This window comes from Sarcophilus harrisii, chromosome 3, assembly GCF_902635505.1.
Source record: "Sarcophilus harrisii chromosome 3, mSarHar1.11, whole genome shotgun sequence".
Classification (NCBI taxonomy): domain Eukaryota; kingdom Metazoa; phylum Chordata; class Mammalia; order Dasyuromorphia; family Dasyuridae; genus Sarcophilus; species Sarcophilus harrisii.
The window spans coordinates 229,879,091-229,901,849 of NC_045428.1; the positions used below are offsets into that span (position 1 = coordinate 229,879,091).

At 32.3% G+C, this 22,759-nt stretch overlaps 1 protein-coding gene across 2 annotated transcripts in view; it reads right to left on the bottom strand.

Annotated features, from left to right (window-relative positions):
* The window catches only part of SAMSN1 (SAM domain, SH3 domain and nuclear localization signals 1), a 98,159-nt gene that overhangs the window by 39,365 nt on the left and 36,035 nt on the right, over positions 1-22,759 (bottom strand). The window contains exon 1 of one of the 2 annotated variants that reach the window (XM_031959164.1): positions 17,289-17,450. The exons of the other annotated variant lie outside the window; for it this stretch is intronic. Within the exon in view, the coding sequence (XP_031815024.1) occupies positions 17,289-17,345 (57 nt within the window). The 5' untranslated portion in view covers positions 17,346-17,450. Of the gene's footprint in view, positions 1-17,288; positions 17,451-22,759 lie in introns of those variants that run through there. 2 annotated transcript variants of the gene reach the window in all.

Below are 22,759 nucleotides of genomic sequence, written 5' to 3' on the forward strand. Positions count from 1 at the left end.
ATTCTTTCAATATTAGCTATGTAAATGAAGTTTTTTACTATACTGGAACAGTAAAACCTATCAAAGATTTTTCTTATTGTTTGATAATTTTCAGTGTTCTCCGTCAAAAGAAGATACAATAAATACACTGAAGGCCTTCTAGGTAATTTAATTTTTTTAGAAACTAAGGCAACACTGGTATATTTATCTATTACTCTCTCTTTACCTATTAAATCTCTCTTGCTTGTATATAATTGTTTGCATATGTTCTCCCCTGTGATCTACAGGAGAAGACTGTGATCTATAGGAGAAGAAGAAGAGCCATAGGAAAATGCCCCATATTGAAACAATAAAACAATGAAATGAATCAAGAGGAATACATAAGAAAGTAATTCAGGGCTAAATGAAAAAATGCTACTTTGTCCAATTCATGCGTAACATTTATTAAACACCCACTATGTCAACACATTGTACTGAGAGGTGGGGATATGAAGAAAATCATGAAACTGATTAACTTCAGGGCTTGTATTTTAATGTAAATGAATAAATACAAAGTAATTTGACAAGGGATAGATCATTAGGATTTAATGAATTAAGAAAGGCTTCAATTTGTCAATTGAGCTGATCCTGGAAAGGAGAGAAGAATGCTGAATGGTGGAGATAAGAAAGGAAATCATTCCATTAATGATTGTAGATAATTTTTGTGAATACAGAAAACAATGGAACAGATATTTGTTAAGTGTCTGCTATATTCTGGGCATTATGCTAATGACTTTACAAATATTATATTATTGAAAATTCACAATTTCCATTTTACCAACTGAAAAAAGTGAGGCAGAGATTAATTAACTTGCCCACAGTCACATAGCTGAAACAGATTTGAGGACAAATTTGAAGTCACTTCTTATGTCCAAAGTCCAAAGTTCTATCCACAATGCCACTTAGCCTTCCAAGGAAGTAAGATTCAGGGAGGAAATAATATATGGAGTTAAGAGAAAAGCTAGCAGTCTAGTTTAGTAATGACAAAGATAATGAAGGGAAATATTATAAATAAGATTAGAAATGTATTGAAATATGTTATTATGATGGACTTTAAATGCTAGTATAGAGTCCATATTTTATCTTAGTGGAAACAGGAAATCACTGATGATTTCTGAGAGCAAGGGTGACATGGTGCTTGGATTATTTTAGCAGTAAAACAAGTAAGTGTTACATTAGGTGATAGCATAGAAACTTTCATCACCTTTCTTCCAATTAGCAGATCTTCATGGAGGAGGTACATTATTTTTTTTGCAAGAACAGTTTGAATAGTGGAAGAGATAGTACTCTGCAAGATGCAGAAATTGATGGACCTACTTACAGAAATATCATCTATTATATTGATCCGCTTAAAAAACTTCTTTAATCATATTAATTAATTCTTTTTAAATTATGTATTTTTCAATCAGTAAAATTTACCTTCTCTCCCTTCCACCCTAAACTTTCTCCCTGGAACCCTCCAACCTTCCCATATGTAGCCTGTTGAGACAAATTTTTACATCTAAAAATGTGTCTTATTATGCACCAAATCATTTATTTCTCTATTAGAAGTTGTGTAGTATCTTTAGTACTTTGGAAGCTTGTTTGGTCATTATACTGATTAGAGTTCCCAATTCTTTCAAAGTTGTTTGTCTTCATTATGTTATTGTCTAAAATGTTCTCTTGGTTCTATTGAATCCACTTCATATCAGCTCATAAAAGTCTGCCCAGGTTTCTCTAAAACTATCTCCATCATCTCTTAAAATACAACAGTATTCTGTCACATTTTAAAACTATTATTATTTTGGCCATTCCCCAATTTATGGGCATTCCTTTAGATTTCCAAATTTTGCCATCTAAGAAAGATCTTAGACTTCTTTATATTTTTGTATATCAAATTCTTCTTTGAAACCATTAATATATAGCAGAACTACTCCCAGATTTTTGTCTAATTATATTCCCTCTATGGCCCTTGAGGATGATACAGTTCAGAGGCAGCCCATGTATCATTTCTTTTTTATATATTTTTTAATTATAGCTCTTTATTTACAAGATATATGCATGGGTAATTTTTCAGCATTGACAATTACAAAACCTTTTGTTCCTACCTCCTCCCCCAGATGGCAGGTAGACCAATGCATGTTAAATATGTTAAAGTATATGCTAAATACAATATATGTGTATATATATATATTCATACAGTTATTTTGCTGCATAAGAAAAATTGGACTTTGAAATAATGTACAATTAACCTGTGAAGGAAATCCAAAATGCAAGTAGACAAAAGCAGAGGGATTGGAAATGCTATGTAGTGGTACATACTCAATTCCCAGAGTTCTTTCTCTGGGTGTTGCTGGTTCTATTCATTATTGAACAAATGGAACTGATTTGGTTCATTTCATTGTTGAAGGAAGCCACGTCCATCAGAATTGATCATCATATAGTATTGTTGTTGAAGTATATAATGATCTCCTGGTTCTATTCATTCCACTCAGCATCAGTTCATATAAGTCTCTCCAGGACTTTCTGAAATCATCCTGCTAGTCATTTCTTACAGAACAATAATATTCCATAAAATTCATATACCAAAATTTATTCAGCCATTCTTCAACTGATGGGCATCCACTCAATTTCCAGTTTCTGGCCACTAAAAAGAGGGCTGCCACAAACATTTTGGCACATCCAGGTCCCTTTCTGTTCTTTAAGATCTCTTGGGATATAAGCCCAGTAGTAACACTGCTGGATCAAAGGGTATGCACAGTTTGATAACTTTTTGAGCATAGTTCCAAATTGCTCTCCAGAATGGCTGGATGTATTCACAATTCCACCAACAATATATTAGTGTCCCTGTTTTCCCACATCCCCTCCAACATTCAGCATTATCTTTTCCTGTCATCCTAGCCTATCTAATAGGTGTGTAGTGGTATCTCAGAATTGCCTTAATTTGCATTTCTCTGATTAATAATGACTTGGAGCATCTTTTCACATGGCTAGATTTAGTTTCAATTTCTCCATCTGAAAATTGTCTATTCATACCCTTAGACCATTTATCAATTGGAGAATGGCTTGGTTTCTTATAAATCAGAGTCAGTTCTCTATATATTTTGGAAATGAGGTCTTTATCAGAACATTTGACCATAAAAATGTTTTCCCAGTTTATTGTTTCACTTCTAATCTTTGCAGCATTAGTTTTGTTTGTACAAAAACTTTTCAATTTGATATAATCAAAATTTTCTATTTTGTGATCAATAACGATCTCTAGTTCTTCGTTGGTCACAAATTCCTTCTTCCTCCACAGGTCTGAGAGATAAACTATCCTATGTTTTTCTAATTTATTTATAATCTCATTCTTTATGTACCTAGATCATGAACCCATTTTGACCTTTCTTGGTGTACGGTGTTAAGTGTGGGTCAATGCCTAGTTTCTGCCAAACTAATTTCCAATTTTCCTGGCAGTTTTTGTTAAACAGTGAATTCTTATCCGAAAAGGTGGGGTCTTTGAGTTTGTCACACACTAAATTATTGAAGTTATTGACTATTTTGTCCTGTGAACCTAACCCATTCCACTGATCAACTAGTCTATTTCTTAGCCAATACCAAATGGTTTTGGTAACCACTGCTTTATAATATAGTTTTAGATCTGGTATAGGTAGGCCACCTTCATTTGATTTTTTTTTTCATTAGTTCCCTTGAAAGCCTTAACCTTTTGTTCTTCCAGATGAATTTTGTTGTTATTTTTCTAGGTCATTAAAATAGTTTTTTGGGGAGTCTGATTGCTATAGCACTACATAAATAGAATAGGTAGTGTCATCTTTATTATATTTGCTCTACCTATCCAAGAGCACTTAATGTTTTTCCAATTGGTTAGATCTGACTTTATTTGTGTGGAAAGTATTTTGTAGTTTTGCTCATATAGTTCCTGACTATCCCTTGGCAGATAGATTTCTAAATACTTTATACCATCAGCAGTTACTTTAAATGAAATTTCTCTTTGTAACTCTAACTGTTGGATTTTGCTTGTGATATATAAGAATGCTGATGACTTATGTGGGTTTATTTTGTATTCTGCAACTTTGCTAAAGGTATGGATTATTTCTAATAGCTTTTTAGTAAAATCTCTGGAGTTCTCTCAGTATACTATCATATATCATCTGCAAAGAGTGATAATTTAGTTTCCTCCTTACCTAGTCTAATTCCTTTAATCTCTTTCTCAACTCTTATTGCCCAAGCTAGCATTTCTAATACAATATTGAAGAGTAATGATGATAATGGCCAACCTTGTTTCACTCATGATCTTACTGGGAATAGTTCCAGTTTATCCCCATTACATATGATGCGTACGGACAGTTTTAAATAGATGCTACTGAATATTTTAAGGAAAAGCTATGTATCATTTCTTAAGGCAGCCACTTTATTCTTGTCTAGTGCCAGATGATTTTTTATTTGTTTTCACTTTTTCCTTTCTTAACTCTTTTGAGTTAAAAGAATTTCAAATTTTCTATGAAGCTCTGTTCTTTCATCTTGAATACTTGCTTAATATTCTATTTCATTGAAGGTACTTTCCCCCACACACACACATAGAATTACATTATATTTTTCTTGGTAAGTTACCAAGGCTATAAGACTATGTCCTTTGCTTTTTGGGTTGTCACACTCCAAACTTTTCAAGATGTATGAGATCTTCAGAGAGCACTAGTAGTTCTGCACATTCACTTTTCACCCAGTGCTTATTTGTGACTCCAAGAAACTGTGGCAATGTGCAGTGACTACAACTTAGTAACACTGTGTTGGCAGATAGCTAATCTAGTTACACCAAAAGACTTCAAACCCATTAATAAGTTAGGAAGATGTCTACCTAAGAATGGGAAGATTTCTCTCAGTGGAATGGGCAGATGAGAACAATTTGTTTCAAAGGACATGAAGATGGTTGAAGGAATGTTTAGAGCTTGGCTAAACATTGAAAACATCAAAATCATCCATTTCATCTCAGGCCATCACCCAGTCATGTTGGCTTTTGTCCTGCCACTGTAGATGATTCTGGAAGAGAGAGTGAATCTCACAACTTTGCACAACTCTGTCTCTTAAATCTGATTTGTGTTCAAGTCAAGATATTACACATCACCTCGGCCATTATTAGTCTTTTTTGAAAATGAAGAACAACATTTGATTTATACTTTAACATATTTAACATGTATTAGTCAACCTGCCATCTGGGGGAAGGGGTAGGGGGAAGGAGGGGAAAAGTTGGAACAAAAGGTTCTGCAATTGTCAATGCTGAAAAATTACCCATGCATATATCTTGTAAATAAAAAAACTATAATAAAAAAAAGAAAATGAAGAACAATAATTTTAACATTTTGACTCTTTTGTTATGGTAGCTGCTAAATCATGTGTGAGTCTGACTGTGGCTCCTTGGTTCTTGGATTGTTTCTGGCTGCTTGAAAAACTTTTTTCTTTGACCTGAATTCTCTGTATTTGGACAATTTTATTGTCCATAATATTAGACAATTCTGGTCTATTTCTTAGGTTGTCCTGGAATAAGTTTGAAACCTACTGTTGCCTGTGATACATAGTTTCTCATTGACAACTAGAGAACTCCAAGGCTAGGCACTCCTCCTAGACCCTATCATCAGACTTCTTGTTTGTTTATCTGTGCTGACTTAAACTGGAAAAAATGTCTTGCTATGATTTGTTTCTTTGATTTTCCCATCAAAATTCAGTCTGGTGTATTAAAAGAAAAGGCTTTTTTTGTGAGGAAGGGGAGGATACAGAGCTTACTGTACTGCTTCCTGCTACCCTATCATGTGCTCTCTATCTCCTCTAGTTATTTCTTACTAGTGAATATTGGTGTTTTAAGTTATAAGGCAAAATGGAATGTATTTTTCTTAAGGTCACTCTATCCAAGTCTTTAATATTCTGAAAAGAACAAAGCTAAATATCCTTGATATCTGTGATTTGGGGAAATGTTAATATGTGGAGAAGGGACTTGATCACATTGTTAAAAAAAAAAATAAGCAGGTATAATGAAATTGCTTACCTACAAGATAAGGAAAGAAAAAAAGATTTTTAAAAGATAAATCTATATTAATTGATTTGAATAGATCTAGTTATTATTAGTAGACTATGTAGAAACTTTATATTTTTTAATAGGATATGTTCCTATGTAAGGAGTTTATATTGTCAAATTATAACACAATAGATAGGATTCTGTCATGATAGCTTCTAAACTTTTCATATATCATTTCAACAGTGTGTCAAAACCTCAATGTGATCTGTCTTTTCAACCCATAACTGGCATAAACTACCTCAGAAGATGATTCTGGAAAATATCAAGGCTAAAGCTTTGCATGGAAGAAATTTCACAATAATTTAACTGATGAGTTAATTAGTGAAAAGTATCAGTCTTAAAGCTTAAAACTTCGTGCCCCTCCTTGAACTGTTGTTAAACCCAAAATTATTTTATTTCTATCCATGACAATGATGGAAATGATAATTAAAATTCAGGAATCTTTAATGTCACAACAAAAACAGTGGCTTTTCTCATTGTTGTAGCTGGAAATGTAAATTAAATTTTTACAATTTCCCATGTATCTTAATTTTTGGTAATTAAAGAAAGAAAGCATTTATCAACTTCCTGTCGCAGTTAATATTTAGTTCTGCTGGCTTTCCACAAGCTATGTTAGTATGAAAATCTTCTAATATGATAGTTACTATGAGTTTGTCAATATATGAATTCATATGAAAGACTATGTCACTCATGGGGCAAGTAGATAATATACTGTAGATGGAGTACTGGATCTAGAGTCAAGAAGGCCTGAATTCAAATGTAGTCTCAGACAATTATTAGCTTTAATCCTGAACAATTCATTTAATACTCATTTTTCTCATCTTATAATGAATTGGAGAAGGAAATGGCAAACCACATCAATATCTTTTGCAAGGGAAGCCTAAATGGAGTCATAAAGAGTTGGAAATGACTGAAACAGCTAAATAACAACAAATCTATCATTGGGAAAGAAAAGGCTTTAAAAAACCAGAAGAAGTTTAATATGGAGTATCATACAAAAGGATTAAATGATCTAGAAATAACATATCTTTATATGTGTATTTATTTGTAACACATACTTTTCTTTTAAAATGGTTTATTGATTTTCCCCCCCTCACAGCTAAATAAAACTGATGAATAAAGTAACTTGATCAGACTTTACATCTATGGTTTCTCACCTCTTTGCACAAAGGAGGAAAGTAGCAAATACCTTTCTTTACTTCCAGCAAATCAAATAAAATCATAGAACTCTAACATCTTCATCTTTGTAGTCTCTTTTTTGTTAAGTGACTGGATTGCAGTAATCACAGAGATGGAACTAGAGCCTTGATCTCCTGATTTTTAATAGTCCTTTTGTACATCATGTTCAAATAGATTTTGTAAAAGAAAATGTTCTTAGGGGCAGTGGATAGAGCACTGACCTTGGAATCATGAGGACCTGAATTCAAATCCAGCCTCAGACATTTTACACTTCCTAGCTGTGTGACCCTAGGCAAGTAATTTAACTCCAATTGCTTTCCTTCCCCCAAAGAAAAAAATAGAAGACATTGTTCTTAAATGGAAAATTAACTCAAAGGGGCTAGACTTTAAAACTTTTTAAAAATGAATTCATAGTGAAGGTCGCCACTTTCAGATAAATCCTTGCTAAATTATGAAAACTATGTAACCCAACATGATTTTCTTTTTGCCTTAGCTGTCAAAACTCAAGAGCCAAATTCAAACCCCAATTTTGGTAATCATTTTATCTCAGTAACATGATAGCATTTACTCTCTCTATTCCTGTGGCAGATCCTCTGTCGTGTTTCATATATATCTTGTTGTATAGCATATTGAATTTGTAAAGTATCTTACATTGGAAATGAGTAGGTAGAAATGAGAAGAATGGGAAAGAAAGAAGAAAAAATGAAAGGAAGGAACAAGATAAGGAAAAAATTATTTGGGGACAGTAGTTACTATCGAGTATCAGTAGAGTAATAATAGTAATCTAAATAGTTTTTCTAATTCTATACTTTAAAATACACCTGACTAACTTCATAGAAAAATAAAGACCAAACAAAATGTGGCTTCTTTGTGAGTTGTGAGTTAAATTACATGTTGGTAAATACAGATAAAATTTTTAATGCTGCTAGTATATGTCATCCTGATCTATGACCATAAATTTGCACAACAGGTAGTGCAGTGAAAACAGCTCTTCATCAATTCATCACCTCTCATTGCTGAGATCAAATGCAAATGAAAACCAATGCCACTTTAGTCATCTCTAGTGAAAATCAAATACTAATTGTATTTCATTAATTATTCTATATAGTTCAATTTAAAATAAAGGTGAACATTAACTATTTTTAAAGTTGCCTTAGAAGAATTAAAAAAAAAAACCCAACACTTGCTGAATTTCTAGTAACCAAAAAAAAAAGTTTAATTAAAATTTATTGACACAGAATATTCTTTACAAAAGAGCATAGACCAGCTGTATTCTCATTATATTTTCTGTTTTAAAATTTCCTACCATATATCTTTTTCTGGAAAATATCCATTTTCAAATAAACTATGAATTCATATAAAATTTTAGTTCATATTTGGAGTTAATACTAAAATATAAAATTAAACCTGAATTATTTCAGATTAATTAAAAGTTTAAAATGTCAGAGACTTGTTACAAAAGTCATGAATAAATATATGCTATATAATAGCATATTTTGACTTAAATAAATCTAAGTTTTGAAATAGTATCTAAAACGCCTAATATTCAGAAGTCTTGATTTCTAGTCTTGCTCTGTCACACATTCCTGCTATGTGACTTCTGGGAAATCACTTAAACTTCACTGAGACCTCATGTTTCTTATTTGTAAGTAATGGTTCCTAAGAGTTAATTTTTTTAAAGTCATCCCTCCTATATTCAATTATTACAGAATTTAATATATTATATATTCATTGTATAAGGGCCCAAAGTAAAAACAAAAATGTTTATATGACTCAAAACAAGGACTTTTCTATCTATTAAAACTGCATAGTAATGAGAAGTTGCTATAAGAAATAATGAAATCTGTGTCCCTGGATATATTTTGGAGCTGAATGCTGAAATGTCAAAGGATTATAGAAAGAATCCTCATATTAGTAAGATTAAATGAATTTTAAGATACTTTACAAATTTGTATCAATAATTCTACTGCAAAAAAAACAAACAAACAAACAAACAAACAAAAAAAAAACCCTTACTCTCCCAATAATTTATCAGGGAACATCAAGGCATATATAATTACAGTGATTTCTAAAAGCTTTAAAAAAGAAACAGATCTTCTCACATATTTCTCTTATTTAAATCAATTCATTGGTTAGGGAACAGGTTGGTTATTATCTTTGCAAAACAAAAGAGCTATCTGAACCTTCCTGATAAAATGTCCCAATATACAAATACATATGCAATTCAAAATTACAGATAAAAACAAGCATAAAAATAAATAAAAAAGTGTTGAAAATTAGCAACAATAAAACTGAAGCAAGCTTAAGAAATATAAGGGAGTGGGTTTTAAAAGCTACTAAATGGAGCTATTTTGTGACAGTTTTTTCCTGAAGATTAGAGATCCTGGCAGGTTAAGTAATAATAGTCCCCTTTTTTTTTTTTTCATCCAATAATATTGGGTAACATTACCAAAAAATCTGCCAAGTAAATATTAAAAACATTTTCCTCATTTTATAGTGTAATATAATCATAAAGACAAACACACCCACATACATAAGCATTTCCTAAGCACTGACCAAATGGCAAAAACAATCTTAAATATTCAAGAAAATGAAGACATTCCTCATAGCTTAAAAAAAAAAACAGCAGTTCTCAAAGAGTTCACAGCATTATGGAAGAGCCAACATGTAAACAATCATGTACAAACAAGAAACTTAATGAATAAATTGGAGATAATCAACAGAGGAAAGACACTAATATTAAAAAGAATTAAGAAAGGCTTCTTTTAGAAGGTAGGATTTTGTCTGGAATTTGAAGGAAACCAGGGAAACCAGAGAAACCAGAGAAAGAAAAAAAAGAGGAATATATCCAAAATGACTTTATGGAACATCAAGAAACAATAAAACAAAACCAAAAGAATAAAAAAAAAAAAGTCAATGTGAAATATCTCATTGGAAAAACAACTGAGCTGAAAAAATAAATCCAGAAGACAGAATTTTTAAATTATTGGACTTCCTGAAATCCATGATCAAAAAAAGAGCCTAGATATCATTTTTCAATAAATTGGATTGGCTAATAGGACAGAAAAAGAAAATGAGAAGTATTGAAAAGGACATGGGAAAAATGAGATAATAATGCATTGTGACTACAGCTATGAACTGATTCAAGCCATTCTATAGAACTATTTAGAATTTTGCCCAAAGGGCTTTAAAACAATGCATATCCTTTACCATAGCAACAATAATACCAGATCTGTCTCCTGAAAAATATAAAAAGCAAAAAGAAAAGGAACTATACATAAAAACAAATATTCATAGCAACTCTTTTCTACTAAATGGAAATTTAGGGGATGCTCATCAATTGGGAAATAGCAGAACAAATTGTGCTATATGATTATGAGGGAATATTATTGTAGTATAAGAAAAATGTTTGTAGGCAGTAGAGAAGCAGGTTATAGGGAAGGAGATATTGAAGATAAGTAATGTAGTACATATGGTGGAGGGAGAATACTAATGGAGAAGATAGAAAGGAAGATAGAATCAGTTATGCATGTAGAGGGGAAAGAATAGTGGAATTAACCTTTATTATATTGCCTAAAATGTTACAGGTACTTTGCTAGATTGTTTTTTAGCTGTAGAAGAATTTGCTTTGAGAAAGAAAAGGCTTTACATGTACAAAATGTTTGTAGCAGCCTTTTTGCAGTGGCAAGAAACTGAAAACTGAATCAATTGGAGAATGGATGAAAAAGTTATGGTAATAAGTGTTGGTATCTTTACAAAGTGTTAAGCCATTGGAGTTGATTTGATCTTAGAAAGAGATATTTTGGGCCAGAACTTGAAACAAGGTATTAGGTGGAACTGATAGAAACAATGCTTGTGTTCACACCTCTAGAGAGCTCATAAGTATCTAAGTACTCAGTGGAGTTCACTCATTTGGGAGGATGCAGGGCTTAGTAGGGCTTAGTCCAAATTCACACCTCCCTTAGGGCCAGAGAACACTCTGGGAGATAACCCAGAATCCCTCTCCCTCCAGGGGATGGAGTTAACCTTTGCGAGATCACATATATAGGGAGCTTTTGAAGCTTGAGCTTAGTTCTTCTTGTGGGACTGATTGGAGTTAGTTACTTGAGGAGTTACTAGAAACTCTGGGAGCTCAAGAGAGATTTACTTAAGAGTCGGAGAGAGCTCTTGGAACCCACAAGCCCTATCTTCGAGTCAAGAGATTCATTGCATCTTATACCTTGGTGCTGGCTGGAGGCTGAAGGAAAGCAGAGGCAGAAGCCAAGGGCAAAGCTGCAAGATCTCTTGGAACCAAGCAGAGAGATAGGCCTCAACTAACCGGGCTAATTTGGAAGGAGAAATAAAAGTTTACACTTTTATCAGCTGGCTGCAATTTTGGAGTAATTATTTATTTCAACTGAGACTAAGGCTGCTTCCAGAAAACCTTCACAAATAAGGAATATTATTGTTCTATAAGAAATGATCAGCAGGCTGATTTCAGAAAGGCCTAGAGAGAGTTGCATGAATTGATGCTAAGTGAAGTGAGTAGAACCAAGATTGTTGTATACAAGTTGTATACAACTACAACAAGATTATATGAAGATCAGTTCTGATGAACATGACTTTTCAACAGTGAGGTAATTCAGGAAAATTCCAACAGACTTGATGAGGTTTGGTGCAGGGCAGAGAGTTGTGGGAACCCTTTCTAGTCGGCACAGGTCCTTCATAAAATAATTTACAAACTCAAAAAGTTAGACTGGCAAAAAGAAATTTATTGGCACTGAGAAGTCAGTTTTTGCTAGGAGGCTAACTTCCTCAGTGGCAAGGTCCTGACAGAGAAGTAAAGGTCTAGCAAAGGAATCCTGGCAGAGAGATAAAGAGGGGATAATACTGAGAAAAGGATAGTCTTCTCAGCAGGCAGAAGATCCTCATAGGCAGCTATGCTAAGGAAAGCTTCCTTGGCCTGGCATATTCCTGCTTGCCTCTGCAAAGAAATGAGGAAGCAGAAACTTATTTTATTTTGGCTGAGGGTTGGGACAGTTTGAGTTGAAGTCAGACTGAGATCTTCGAATTGAATAGAAGTTTTCCAATTACATGAGTAGTCCTAGACTAATCTTCAACTCAATAGAGGGTGTAATCAGTAGTGAATGGTATCAATGGGGGGTGTGCTGGTCTCCTCCAAGATAACAGAATGAAACTACTTATCTTGATTCCCCAAGGTGGGTCTTTCTCAGGGAGAGCTCCTTTGAAAGTTCAAGGAGAATTTCTCCCCTTCAAGGAGACTCTCAAATGTTTATTTCATGGTCCCCCCCAAATCAAGACAATATTGGGGCTCCTCTTTCAATGTTAGCCCTATTTTCCTATGTTTTCCAAAAGTATAGTAGAGCTTGCACACTCACTCTCTCCAAAAAGATGAGACAAAAAATTTAATCCACCAAAATAGGAAAAGAGGAGATAAAGACATCAATTTATTTTTATGATAAAGTAATTTGCTTAGAAAATAAGCAAAAATATTAATTGATATAATACCTTCAGTGGCATTGAAGACTAAAAAATACCCTCCCCAAATAGACAGCATTTCTATACAATAATAACAAAATCCAAAAGGTAATGGGAGAAAGAGAAAACCCATTCTCTATAACTACAAAATACATCAAGTGCTTGGGACCAATCTATCAATGAACACAAAATATTTGTAGAAGTTCCATTACAAAAAGTCCTTAAAGAAATAAGCAACTTAAATATCTGGAAGAATATTCATTGCTATGACTGAGCCATCTTAATATATTTGATATAATAAATAATATATATTCATATATACTTTATATAATATATAATGAATAACATGACAATACTACCAATTTTTGTTTTGTTTATAATTTAATGAATATTATATATTAATAATATGTTAATAGTGTTTCATGTTGTATGTACCAAATTTTCAAATGTATATTTTAGAGCAGTTGATACAATAATAACATTCAACTGGAAAAATACAATAATGAAAAGAGGTTGGAACAAAGTGGGAAAATGGCACTTTTAAACAGAACAACTACATTATAAATTAGCAGCCACCAAAATTATCTGGCAGTGGTTAAAAAAGAAATAGAAAGGTAGATCAATGGACAGATTAGCAATGGAGAATCACAAGCAATGTAAATCAAAAATTCTTTGTTAAATCAACCACAAAGCATAAATTGTCTAGAAAGTACTATTTATTTGTCAAAAATTGCCTTAAGAATCACAAAATAGTTTGATTAGACTTTGATCAATATCTTATTCCACATTCCATAGTTATTGTATATGAAATTTAATATTAAAATTATACTGAAAATGTATTAGAAGATATCTATACATATATATGTATATATATATATATGTATATATATATCAAATAATTTCCTCAGATATGGAAAACAAATGAATACCTTTTTTGGTGTGCTGGAGGAGGAGTATTTTTTCCTTTAAAAATATAAATCTTACTTTATTTTCAGCTCCAAATTTTCTTCTTCTTTCTCTCCACCAAGTGAGAAGGAAAGACCAACAAAGCTATTATAAATATGTATAGCTATGCAAAACAAATTGGATCACTTTCCCCATATTCTGCTTTTACTGTTATACACATAATGCTGAATAAAGACAGAAAAATCATGAAACCATGTCAACTTGGTCCACTACAAATTGATGTTGCATAATTTCAATTGAATCCTCATTATTGTTAATTCATTGGGCAGTTAGGTGGAGTGATGAATACAGTGCTAGGCTTGAAGTCAAGAAAATTCCATTTCCTGAGTTCAAATCTGTCTTCAGACCCTTACTAGCTGGGTGACCCTGGGCAAGTCATTTAACCTTGTTTGCCTCAGTTTCTCATCTGTTAAATGGTCTGAAGAAGAAAATGGAAAAATACTCTAGTATCTTTGCCAAGAAAACCTCAAAAATTGTCATGATGAGTCAGATATGACTGAAACAATGGAACAAATTAACTCACTGTCCTATTCACCACAGCAGCTCTTCCAAATCCATTCAGATCTTTTCCAACCTCTCATTTTTCCACTCCCCCATTCTCTCAGTTGAGAAATTTGCTTCATGTTGTTCCAATAAAAATGAGACTATTTATTGAAAGCTCCCTCTTCTTTCTTGTTCCTCATCTCAGAAGACCCACGCGTCTTTTACAATTATTTCATTCTCCACTCTTTTTTCATATAATGAAATGACCTTTCTTCTTGTCATGACAAATTCCTCTTTGTGTACAAGTAATCTCACTCCATCCAGTCTTCTTCAGGAGATTGCTCCCTTTGTCATCTTTACTCTTTCACTTACTTTTAATTTCTCCCTATCTACAGTCTATTTCCCTAATCCCTATAGACTTTTCCCTGTTTCTCCTACCCTCAAAAATTAATCTTTTTTGCTGTATTTATCCCCACTAATTATCATCCTTTATCTTTCTTTCCATTTGTAGTTAAATTTCTCAATGCATCAATAAATGCCCCCACTTTATTTCCTCTAATTCTAATCTTATACTGTTATCTGACCTCCTATTTCATTATTCCACTGAAATTGCTCTCTTAAAAGTTACTAATGTAGGTTTATCAATCACCCTCTTTTCTTTGATATTCTCTTCTCCCTACGTTTTTGTAATACCACTGAAGACTTGTTTGTCTCTTTCTTTTTCTCTCTCTGGCGCACAGATGTAACCGAAAGTCATCCCCCAATAGATGATAAAAAATATGAAGTTACATTTTTCCAAAGAATTGCAAAATATGAAACCACATGAAAGAACAGTCCAAAATACTACTAATAAGAGAAAAACAAACCAAAATAACTATGATGTTTTTGTCTTACAAATTGGCACAGATACCAAAAAGATGGAAGCAATCAACATTGGAGGAGTAAGATAGGCACACTCCACTAAGGTGGAATTGTGATTTAGCACAACTATGTTTTTTCTAAAGAACGTATCCAAAATATAGTAATAGCACCTTTGTGATAGTTATGAATTGTAAACAAAGTAGATATACAATTGGAGGATGGGTAAACAGGATAGTACATGAATGTAATGAAGTACTACTGTGCTCTTAAAAATTATGAATTGATACATACAGAGAAACACAGAAAGAAATAAACTGGAGTAAAATAACATAAGCAAGGCCAAGAGAATAATGTATATAATGGCTACAACAGGGTTAAATGGAAAGAACAATCATACTCTCCCCATTATGTGATATGAAAAGAGGACACCAATAAAAACATCTTAAAAAGAAAATTATTTAAGAAACAAACCAAAAATTTAACTCAAAGAAATTCAGTCAAAATTAAATACACTTTTAAATATAACTTTAAAAGAGTGAATGCATTAGAAAGCATGAAATCAAAATATCTCACCATATGTTTATGCAGATATACATAAACAGATACATGAGAATTATGTATATATGGATATGGATAGGTAGTCCAGAGTTATCTTCTATAAAGGAAATTTTCAGGAATCCCAATGCAAAATTCTATACATTTCCAGATGAATTTTTACCTATGGCAAATGTTTTTATATGTGTATTGTTTTTTTAATGTCATATTCCTTTACATGGAAGGAAGAAATTACATGAGAAAAATACTACTCATAAATTAATTCACCAAGTAACAAGGGCATCATTTTGCAATTAGCCCAACTTTCTGTACACTCAAACCAGACATCAAGTAACATATCAAATAAATTAATAATCTAAAATAAGATGATCAAACATGAAAAAAGATGACATTTTTACTTTAATCAGTATTTCAAATGAAACTTATTTTGTTGTTGTTATTCTCGTTGCAATTGTTCAGTGCATGCATATTTCACACCACAAGCAAGTCTTTTGTTATTTCCTGGTACATTCACAAGAAAGGAAACATCTTGCTTGCACTAAACATTTGAAGAGAAAACTATGATCTTGTTATCATTCTATTAACAATGTTAGTTACACCAATGTTAGCCTACCTGCTTTTGTTCTACAAGATTTTCTTATTTGGAAGAACAAGTAGTACTAGAAAATACTTAATCAAATGCCTTCGAAGAACTTCTGCTAAGGACTACAACCACTGATTTGTCAAATATTAAATAGTATATTGTACTTGTCTATTAAATCCTCAAAAAGTCTTATAAATTTTCTTTCAAAAGAATGTTAAACAGTTTCAACATCCATTTTAACATAATTTGTTTAAAACAGATCTGATCTCAGTAGCCTTCTATTAACAAGTTATTCAATGCAAATCAATAAAATTTTCAGAAAGAGTAGAATTTATTCTTATTTTTGCTTCAAACATACTACAAACTTACTACATACTTACTTTATGTCCATATTTACAAATATAATTGTGCTTTCCTATGTAAATAATAATTCTCAAGTTATATCTAAAATCACTTATTACTAAGATAAAAAGCTAATATTTCTATTTGAATGGATTGATATGAAACATTTTGTTATGCCTAAAACAAGAACAACACTGAATAGTTTGAGGTCTTAATAATATCACTTAGTTCAAAAAATTATGCAAAATGTTTGCTTTACACTCTACCCCCTATAATAAATAACAATGTTTTTTTCTCTGGAAATGGCAAAATAACTTTTTATATTTAATGTTTCTCTCTCTTTGTCATTATAAAATTAATTATAAAGGGATATGCTGCCTAGAGGTGAGAAGAATTTTCTGTTCTCCCAAAGAAGCTTTATCAGACTCATTGTCATGAAAAATATGCATAGTGATTTCCTATTATTAACATCTTGAATGCTGAACAGCTAAGAATGTCTTTAATGTTGAGTATCCGGACTCAAGTATCAGTTCTATTGACCAAGTCATCTTAAGTAGGAAAAATGGGTGGAAAGGAAGCAGCCTGATTGTATCAGTTTTCAGACCTTGCAATTCTATTTTTCTATATTTACCATGACAAATTTGCTATTTACTAATATAGTTTATTTAACTGTATACCTTACTTGTTTTTTATTATTAACAAAAAGAAAGAAAACTTTAAAAAAACCACCTTTGCTAATCTTTTCAGTTTACTTTTAATTATGTATTATTAACTTACCTTTGGTCTCTGTGGTTTTTCCTTTTCTGAAACATTTGAAGGTTTTCTCTTCAACATTTTAAATTCAGACTTATTCCAAATTGTGTGAGTTTTGAAATATTAGAGAAGCAAGTGTCTCATGTAATAGTACAGCATGTATGGTACATAGCATTAGCAAAGTCGCAGCCCCACTTAGATGCTAGTTCCTCTTTTGAGTCAGGATATGACTTCATCACCTGCTTTGAGATTTTTTTTTCTTACAGCAAATCTTTGGTAACTTTATTTTCCTATCCTTAAAGTTTTCTAACTAATCCTGATATTTGCATTAGAGGAAATAGTGAAATCCTTAAGACAAAATCAACTCTCATTTATATTTCAAGTTATTGGAGGGGGGGGGGGATTAATGAGAAAGATTCTGCGACAAATACTTGTTGTGAAACCAATCTTAAAAGATAGTAATTTTTTATATTCAATTATAAATTGAATGTAATTAAAGTTCACCAGGTAAATTTTACCAAAATCTTATTTCACATGAAAAACTAAAGAGATACATTATTTGAAGCAGTTAAAAAGAATTGTGTCCTAATGAAACTCAAACTAAAGTTAAAACTAAGCCACAGAAATAAATCATTTTAATTATTATAACCATTTTACCAAGACAACACAAATTTCATTGACTAAAACAAAGTAAATGGGATCATTACTTAAATATTTCATTACATTTTATGCTTTCTATTTAATAAGATGGAAAAGTGAACTGATGCAAAAATGTCCCATGTTAGAGTTGGCATAAAATATTTCATAGTATTTGTTCCCCTCACCCATCCAGTTTGTTATAGTTAAAAACTGAAGATAATAAGAACAACTTGTCCTCCTGGTGTTTTGAATAAATCGAATTTTACATGCTTTTCCAAAGGAAGATTTCAAAAGATCAAATATTCTCTGGTTATGTTAATAATGAATTCTTAGAAAAGGTTCAATAGCTTATTGGGAAGCTCTCAAAATTTTCAAGGTCAAGAACCCTGTTGTCTTGGCTATAACTATTTTTTTTTTTGCTGAGATAATTGGGGTTAAGTGACTTGCCCAGGATCTCACAGCTAGAAAGTATTAAGTGTCTGAGACCAAATTTGAACTCAGATCCTCCTGATTTCAGGGCTGGTGCTCTATCAAACTGTGCCACCTAGCTGCCCCAGCTGTCACTATTTTAGACCAATGATCTCCAAGTATATTTTATTGTGCAACCTTAGCAACAAAACCTTTTTGATAATGTATTGACAATATGTTTACTTACTTATTTGTAAATTACATATAGATATGACTATACTAATAATAATGTGCATTTTATGGTTTATACAAGAATAGAAATAAAAAAAAATAAGATAGTGATAATATTTAATTCCAGAATCAATAAGGAGCCACTGGACTGGCCACTGGTACATAGGCAGCTGTTTAGAAGATGAATTTTAAAGGAGAGTGACTTGAGACAGGAAACTAAATGAGATGCTATTGTGGTACAGTGAGTAGAATATTGGACTTGAAGTTGGGAAGTTCAAATTCTTCCTCAGATTCTTACTGAAACCTCCCAAGATATCATGGGGCACCACACCCAAATCACTTTGACTCTTATCAATTGTCAACAATAGGTTCTAGGCATACCTCAGTTGGTCACTGTTTGGACTGATTGACTTAGAGTGATATAAATAGCAATGGTTTCAGTTTTGATCAGAAACCCTAAGGGTTTCCCCAGATTAGATTCATTTTTTTTTAACTAGGTAAAGGAGGGGTTTGTTTCAGTAAAACTGAGGCCTGTTAAAGACCTTTACTTAAAAAGCTCAAGGTCTCTTATTGCATCCAGAAACATCTCCTGACATCTTAATCTATATCTTGCTACTGCACCCATATGGATTTGGAAGAGAAAATGAGGCAGGTGACATTGCACAACCTTCTATCACTTAAATCCAATTTTTGACTGGCATGTCATAGAGTCTCCAGCTTGATGTCATGGTCCTCTTCAAGAACAAATGACTTCAACATGACTCCAAGCAAGTCACCTAATTTCACTTAGTCTTGGTTTCTTCATCTTATGACTTGGGGATAATAATGATGATAATAAACCCAAAACGTTATGAGGATCAAATGTGATAACAAGTAAAACTGTTATAAATTTTAAAGTGTAAATTTGTGCTGACTATTATTATTGCAATAATCTAAGAGAGGAATGAGGTGACAAGTGGTGCTTGTATGAATAAACAAAAGGAAAGACTGCAGGAGATGCCATGAAAATAGAAAAACACCAATTAGATTAGATGGGTTGAGGGACAGTGAGGAATTAAGAGTAAAACTAAAATGATGAACCTGGATGATGGGGAAATGGTACTCTCTTCAGTAGAAATAAGTAAGTTTGAAAGGAAAGAGCAATTTGGAGGGCTTAGAAAGGGGAAAGATGGAAGAGATAATTTAACAAGATCTGCAAGGTTGTCACAATCAAACCATGACCTTTCATTCTTTGTAATTCATTCTGTCTCTTCCTAAAGGAAAAGAGGGTGTGGCCTCTTATTAGTCATTTATGCCATATGTCACTGCCTTAGAAACAGCCTATTGAGAGCTGTTTCAGAACCACAAAAGGGTCTGGGTATAAGAGTGCGTATGTTGGACTTTTGTATGTGCCAGGAGGGAAGTAGACCTCCCTCCTTTTTTTTAATTAAAGCTTTTTATTTTCAAAACATATGCATAGATAATTTTCAAAGTTCACTCTTGCAAAATCTTGTGTTCCAGATTTTTTCCCTCCCTTCCCCCCATTCTCTCCCTTAAATGGCAAGTGATCCAATATATGTTAAACATATGCAATTCTTCTAAACATATTACCACAATTATCATGCTGCACAAGAAAAATCAGATCAGAAAGGAAAAAAATGAGAAAGAAAAGAGAATCCAAGCTAACAATAATAAAAAAAAATTGAAAATACTATGTTGTGATCTACTCAATCCCCACAGTCTTCTCTCTGGGTGCAGATGGCTCTATTTTTCACAAGACCATGGGAACTGCCCTGAATCATCTCACTGTTGAAAAGAGCCATGACTGACAGGACTGATCATCATATAATCGTACTGTTGCTGTGGACAATGTTCTCCTGGTTCTACTCACTTCACTTAGCATCGATTCATATAAGTCTCTCCAGGTCTCTCTGAAATGATCCTTACAGCTCCCTTTCTAACAATGCTTTCCCAGATAGAAATAAGATAACTGCCCTGAAAATCTACCTGAAAAAAAGGTATTCTTTTTTCTAATAGCTAAGAAGATTTGAGACATAATGTAGGAAGATAGCAGGATGGAGGAATGATGGAGGATAAGGTAGATATATGCTTTGTTGGAAAGAGTAGGCTGTTATGACACATTTTTTTCATTTTTCTCTTGAGTTGACATATACTCTTTGGTCTGTACATAAAGTCTTCTAAGAGTACATGATCACCACTTTGGAGATTACCATTCCTAACAACTAATTGCTTGAACATATTTTCCACATTCTTTGGTCCCTTGGTTAGCTGTGGTATCTGATGGAATTAAGACAAAAGGCATTAAAATCTATGAGTTTGAAGGAATCCACTTTGCATAATACTTGATAAATTACCTTCCAAATCAAATAATTAATTAATTAATAGGCTTATTTGAATGATTGGCATTTTTTTTAGCTATCTTTTTTAAAAATTGAAGGCTAACAGTAAAATCTGAGGTTGGGCAATTTTCTCTTTACTGAAAGCATACCACTTCAAAATTTTATGTTTATACTTTGTAGAATATCTAAGAATTGGAATGTGGCCAGCAATAACTTTCATTTTGTCTTTCTTAGGCATTATAAATTTTGACAATCAATTTCTAATTCTTTTTAAAGTTTTTTTTATTGTCTTAATAAAATTGTGATTTCTGCATTATGTATTGTTAAAGATAGTGTCTTTCATGAAGATTTTTTTTTTAATAACAAGTATATAGGAAAAATGTTTTTGTTGTTTTATATAGTTTCTCTGCCTTATTTTAATCACCACAAGTAATGCTTACAGGCAGCTATGATGAGGTGTTCCAGAGATAGAAACGGTCAGAGAAAAATAGTGTGAGAAAGACAGAAAGCGAGACAGAGACAGAGAGAGACAGAGACACAGAGAAAAGGACATACACACAGAGAGAAAGACAGAGACAGAGAGAAAGAGAGTAAGAGAAAGAGAGAGAGAGAAAGAAAGAGAGAGAAAGAGAGAGAGAGAAGAGAGCACAGTTTAGAAGAAATAAGTTCAAATCTTGCTTAAGATAGTAGGTATGCAAATCATCTTTCTAAATCTCATTTAATTACATGTGAAATGAGGAAGTTTAATTCAGGCCCTTTTCTCTATTCCTATAATCCAAGAATATACCATACTTAGGTAATTGATAACCCATACTGTATATGCGCGCGCACACACACACACATCATACCACACATATACAATTTTCATCTTCCAGGCAATGATTTGGGACCTTTAGCAAGCATTAAGAACGTATTAAACATTACAAATAAGGCTGAAAATTAGATTTGAGGGTTCATTTTCCTAGTACTTTCCCTTAATAAAAATACTTTCTGAAAACCAAATACAAATCTGAAGTTGCATTATATCCTAACAAGTTTAAACTCTTTGCTACTAAAAAATCTGACATAACTAGATAGCAAATATTACTGTAAATCACATCCTATATTTTAAAAGTGAGAAACATAGATATTGAATGACTTGCCAAAAATTAATCCACAAAAATTAAGGTGAGTTAGTGAAATGAATGAAATTAGGTACATACTTTGAAAGTTTCTGACTCTTTATCATGCTTAAACCACAGATACGTATAGTTGCTTAAGATATTTTTTGAAACAGGAAAATTGTGAAATGATTGTTGTATTAAGCTCTATGTTTTGTTTTTAACATGACTTTCATCTTATTCTATAATATAAATGTAATCAAGGCAATTCACATCGATTAATATTTCAACATTATCATATTTTAACAAAAATGTGTTTAATTTAAGGTAATGTAATATTACTTTGTGGAGTAGAAAGGAAAATCAAAATGAATCTAAGATAATAATATGTTGAAATATGATTGTTGTACATTTAGAAAAGTGTAAATAACAAAGCTATGGAACATGAAAAAATATGTAAAAATTTTAGTAACTCTGATGAGTTTAAGTTTTGAAAAGCATCATCTAATCTTGTATTCTTTTTTATATGAGTCCCAGAAAGCTCTACTGACTTTTTCACAGTTATACAAAAAGTGGCAGATAGTAGAACTAGAATTGAAACCAGGTCTCTTGAATCCTTGACTAGCTCTTTATGTTAACCAGTTGTTTTCTTTTAAATGACACATTAATATGAAGAATAGAAATTGGTGTTTCAGTTCTGTCCGTATTGTTTTTATTTGCAAAGTATTTGTTTCTGTCTGTCTTATGGAGAGAAAGATTTTTAGATCAAATTTTCTTG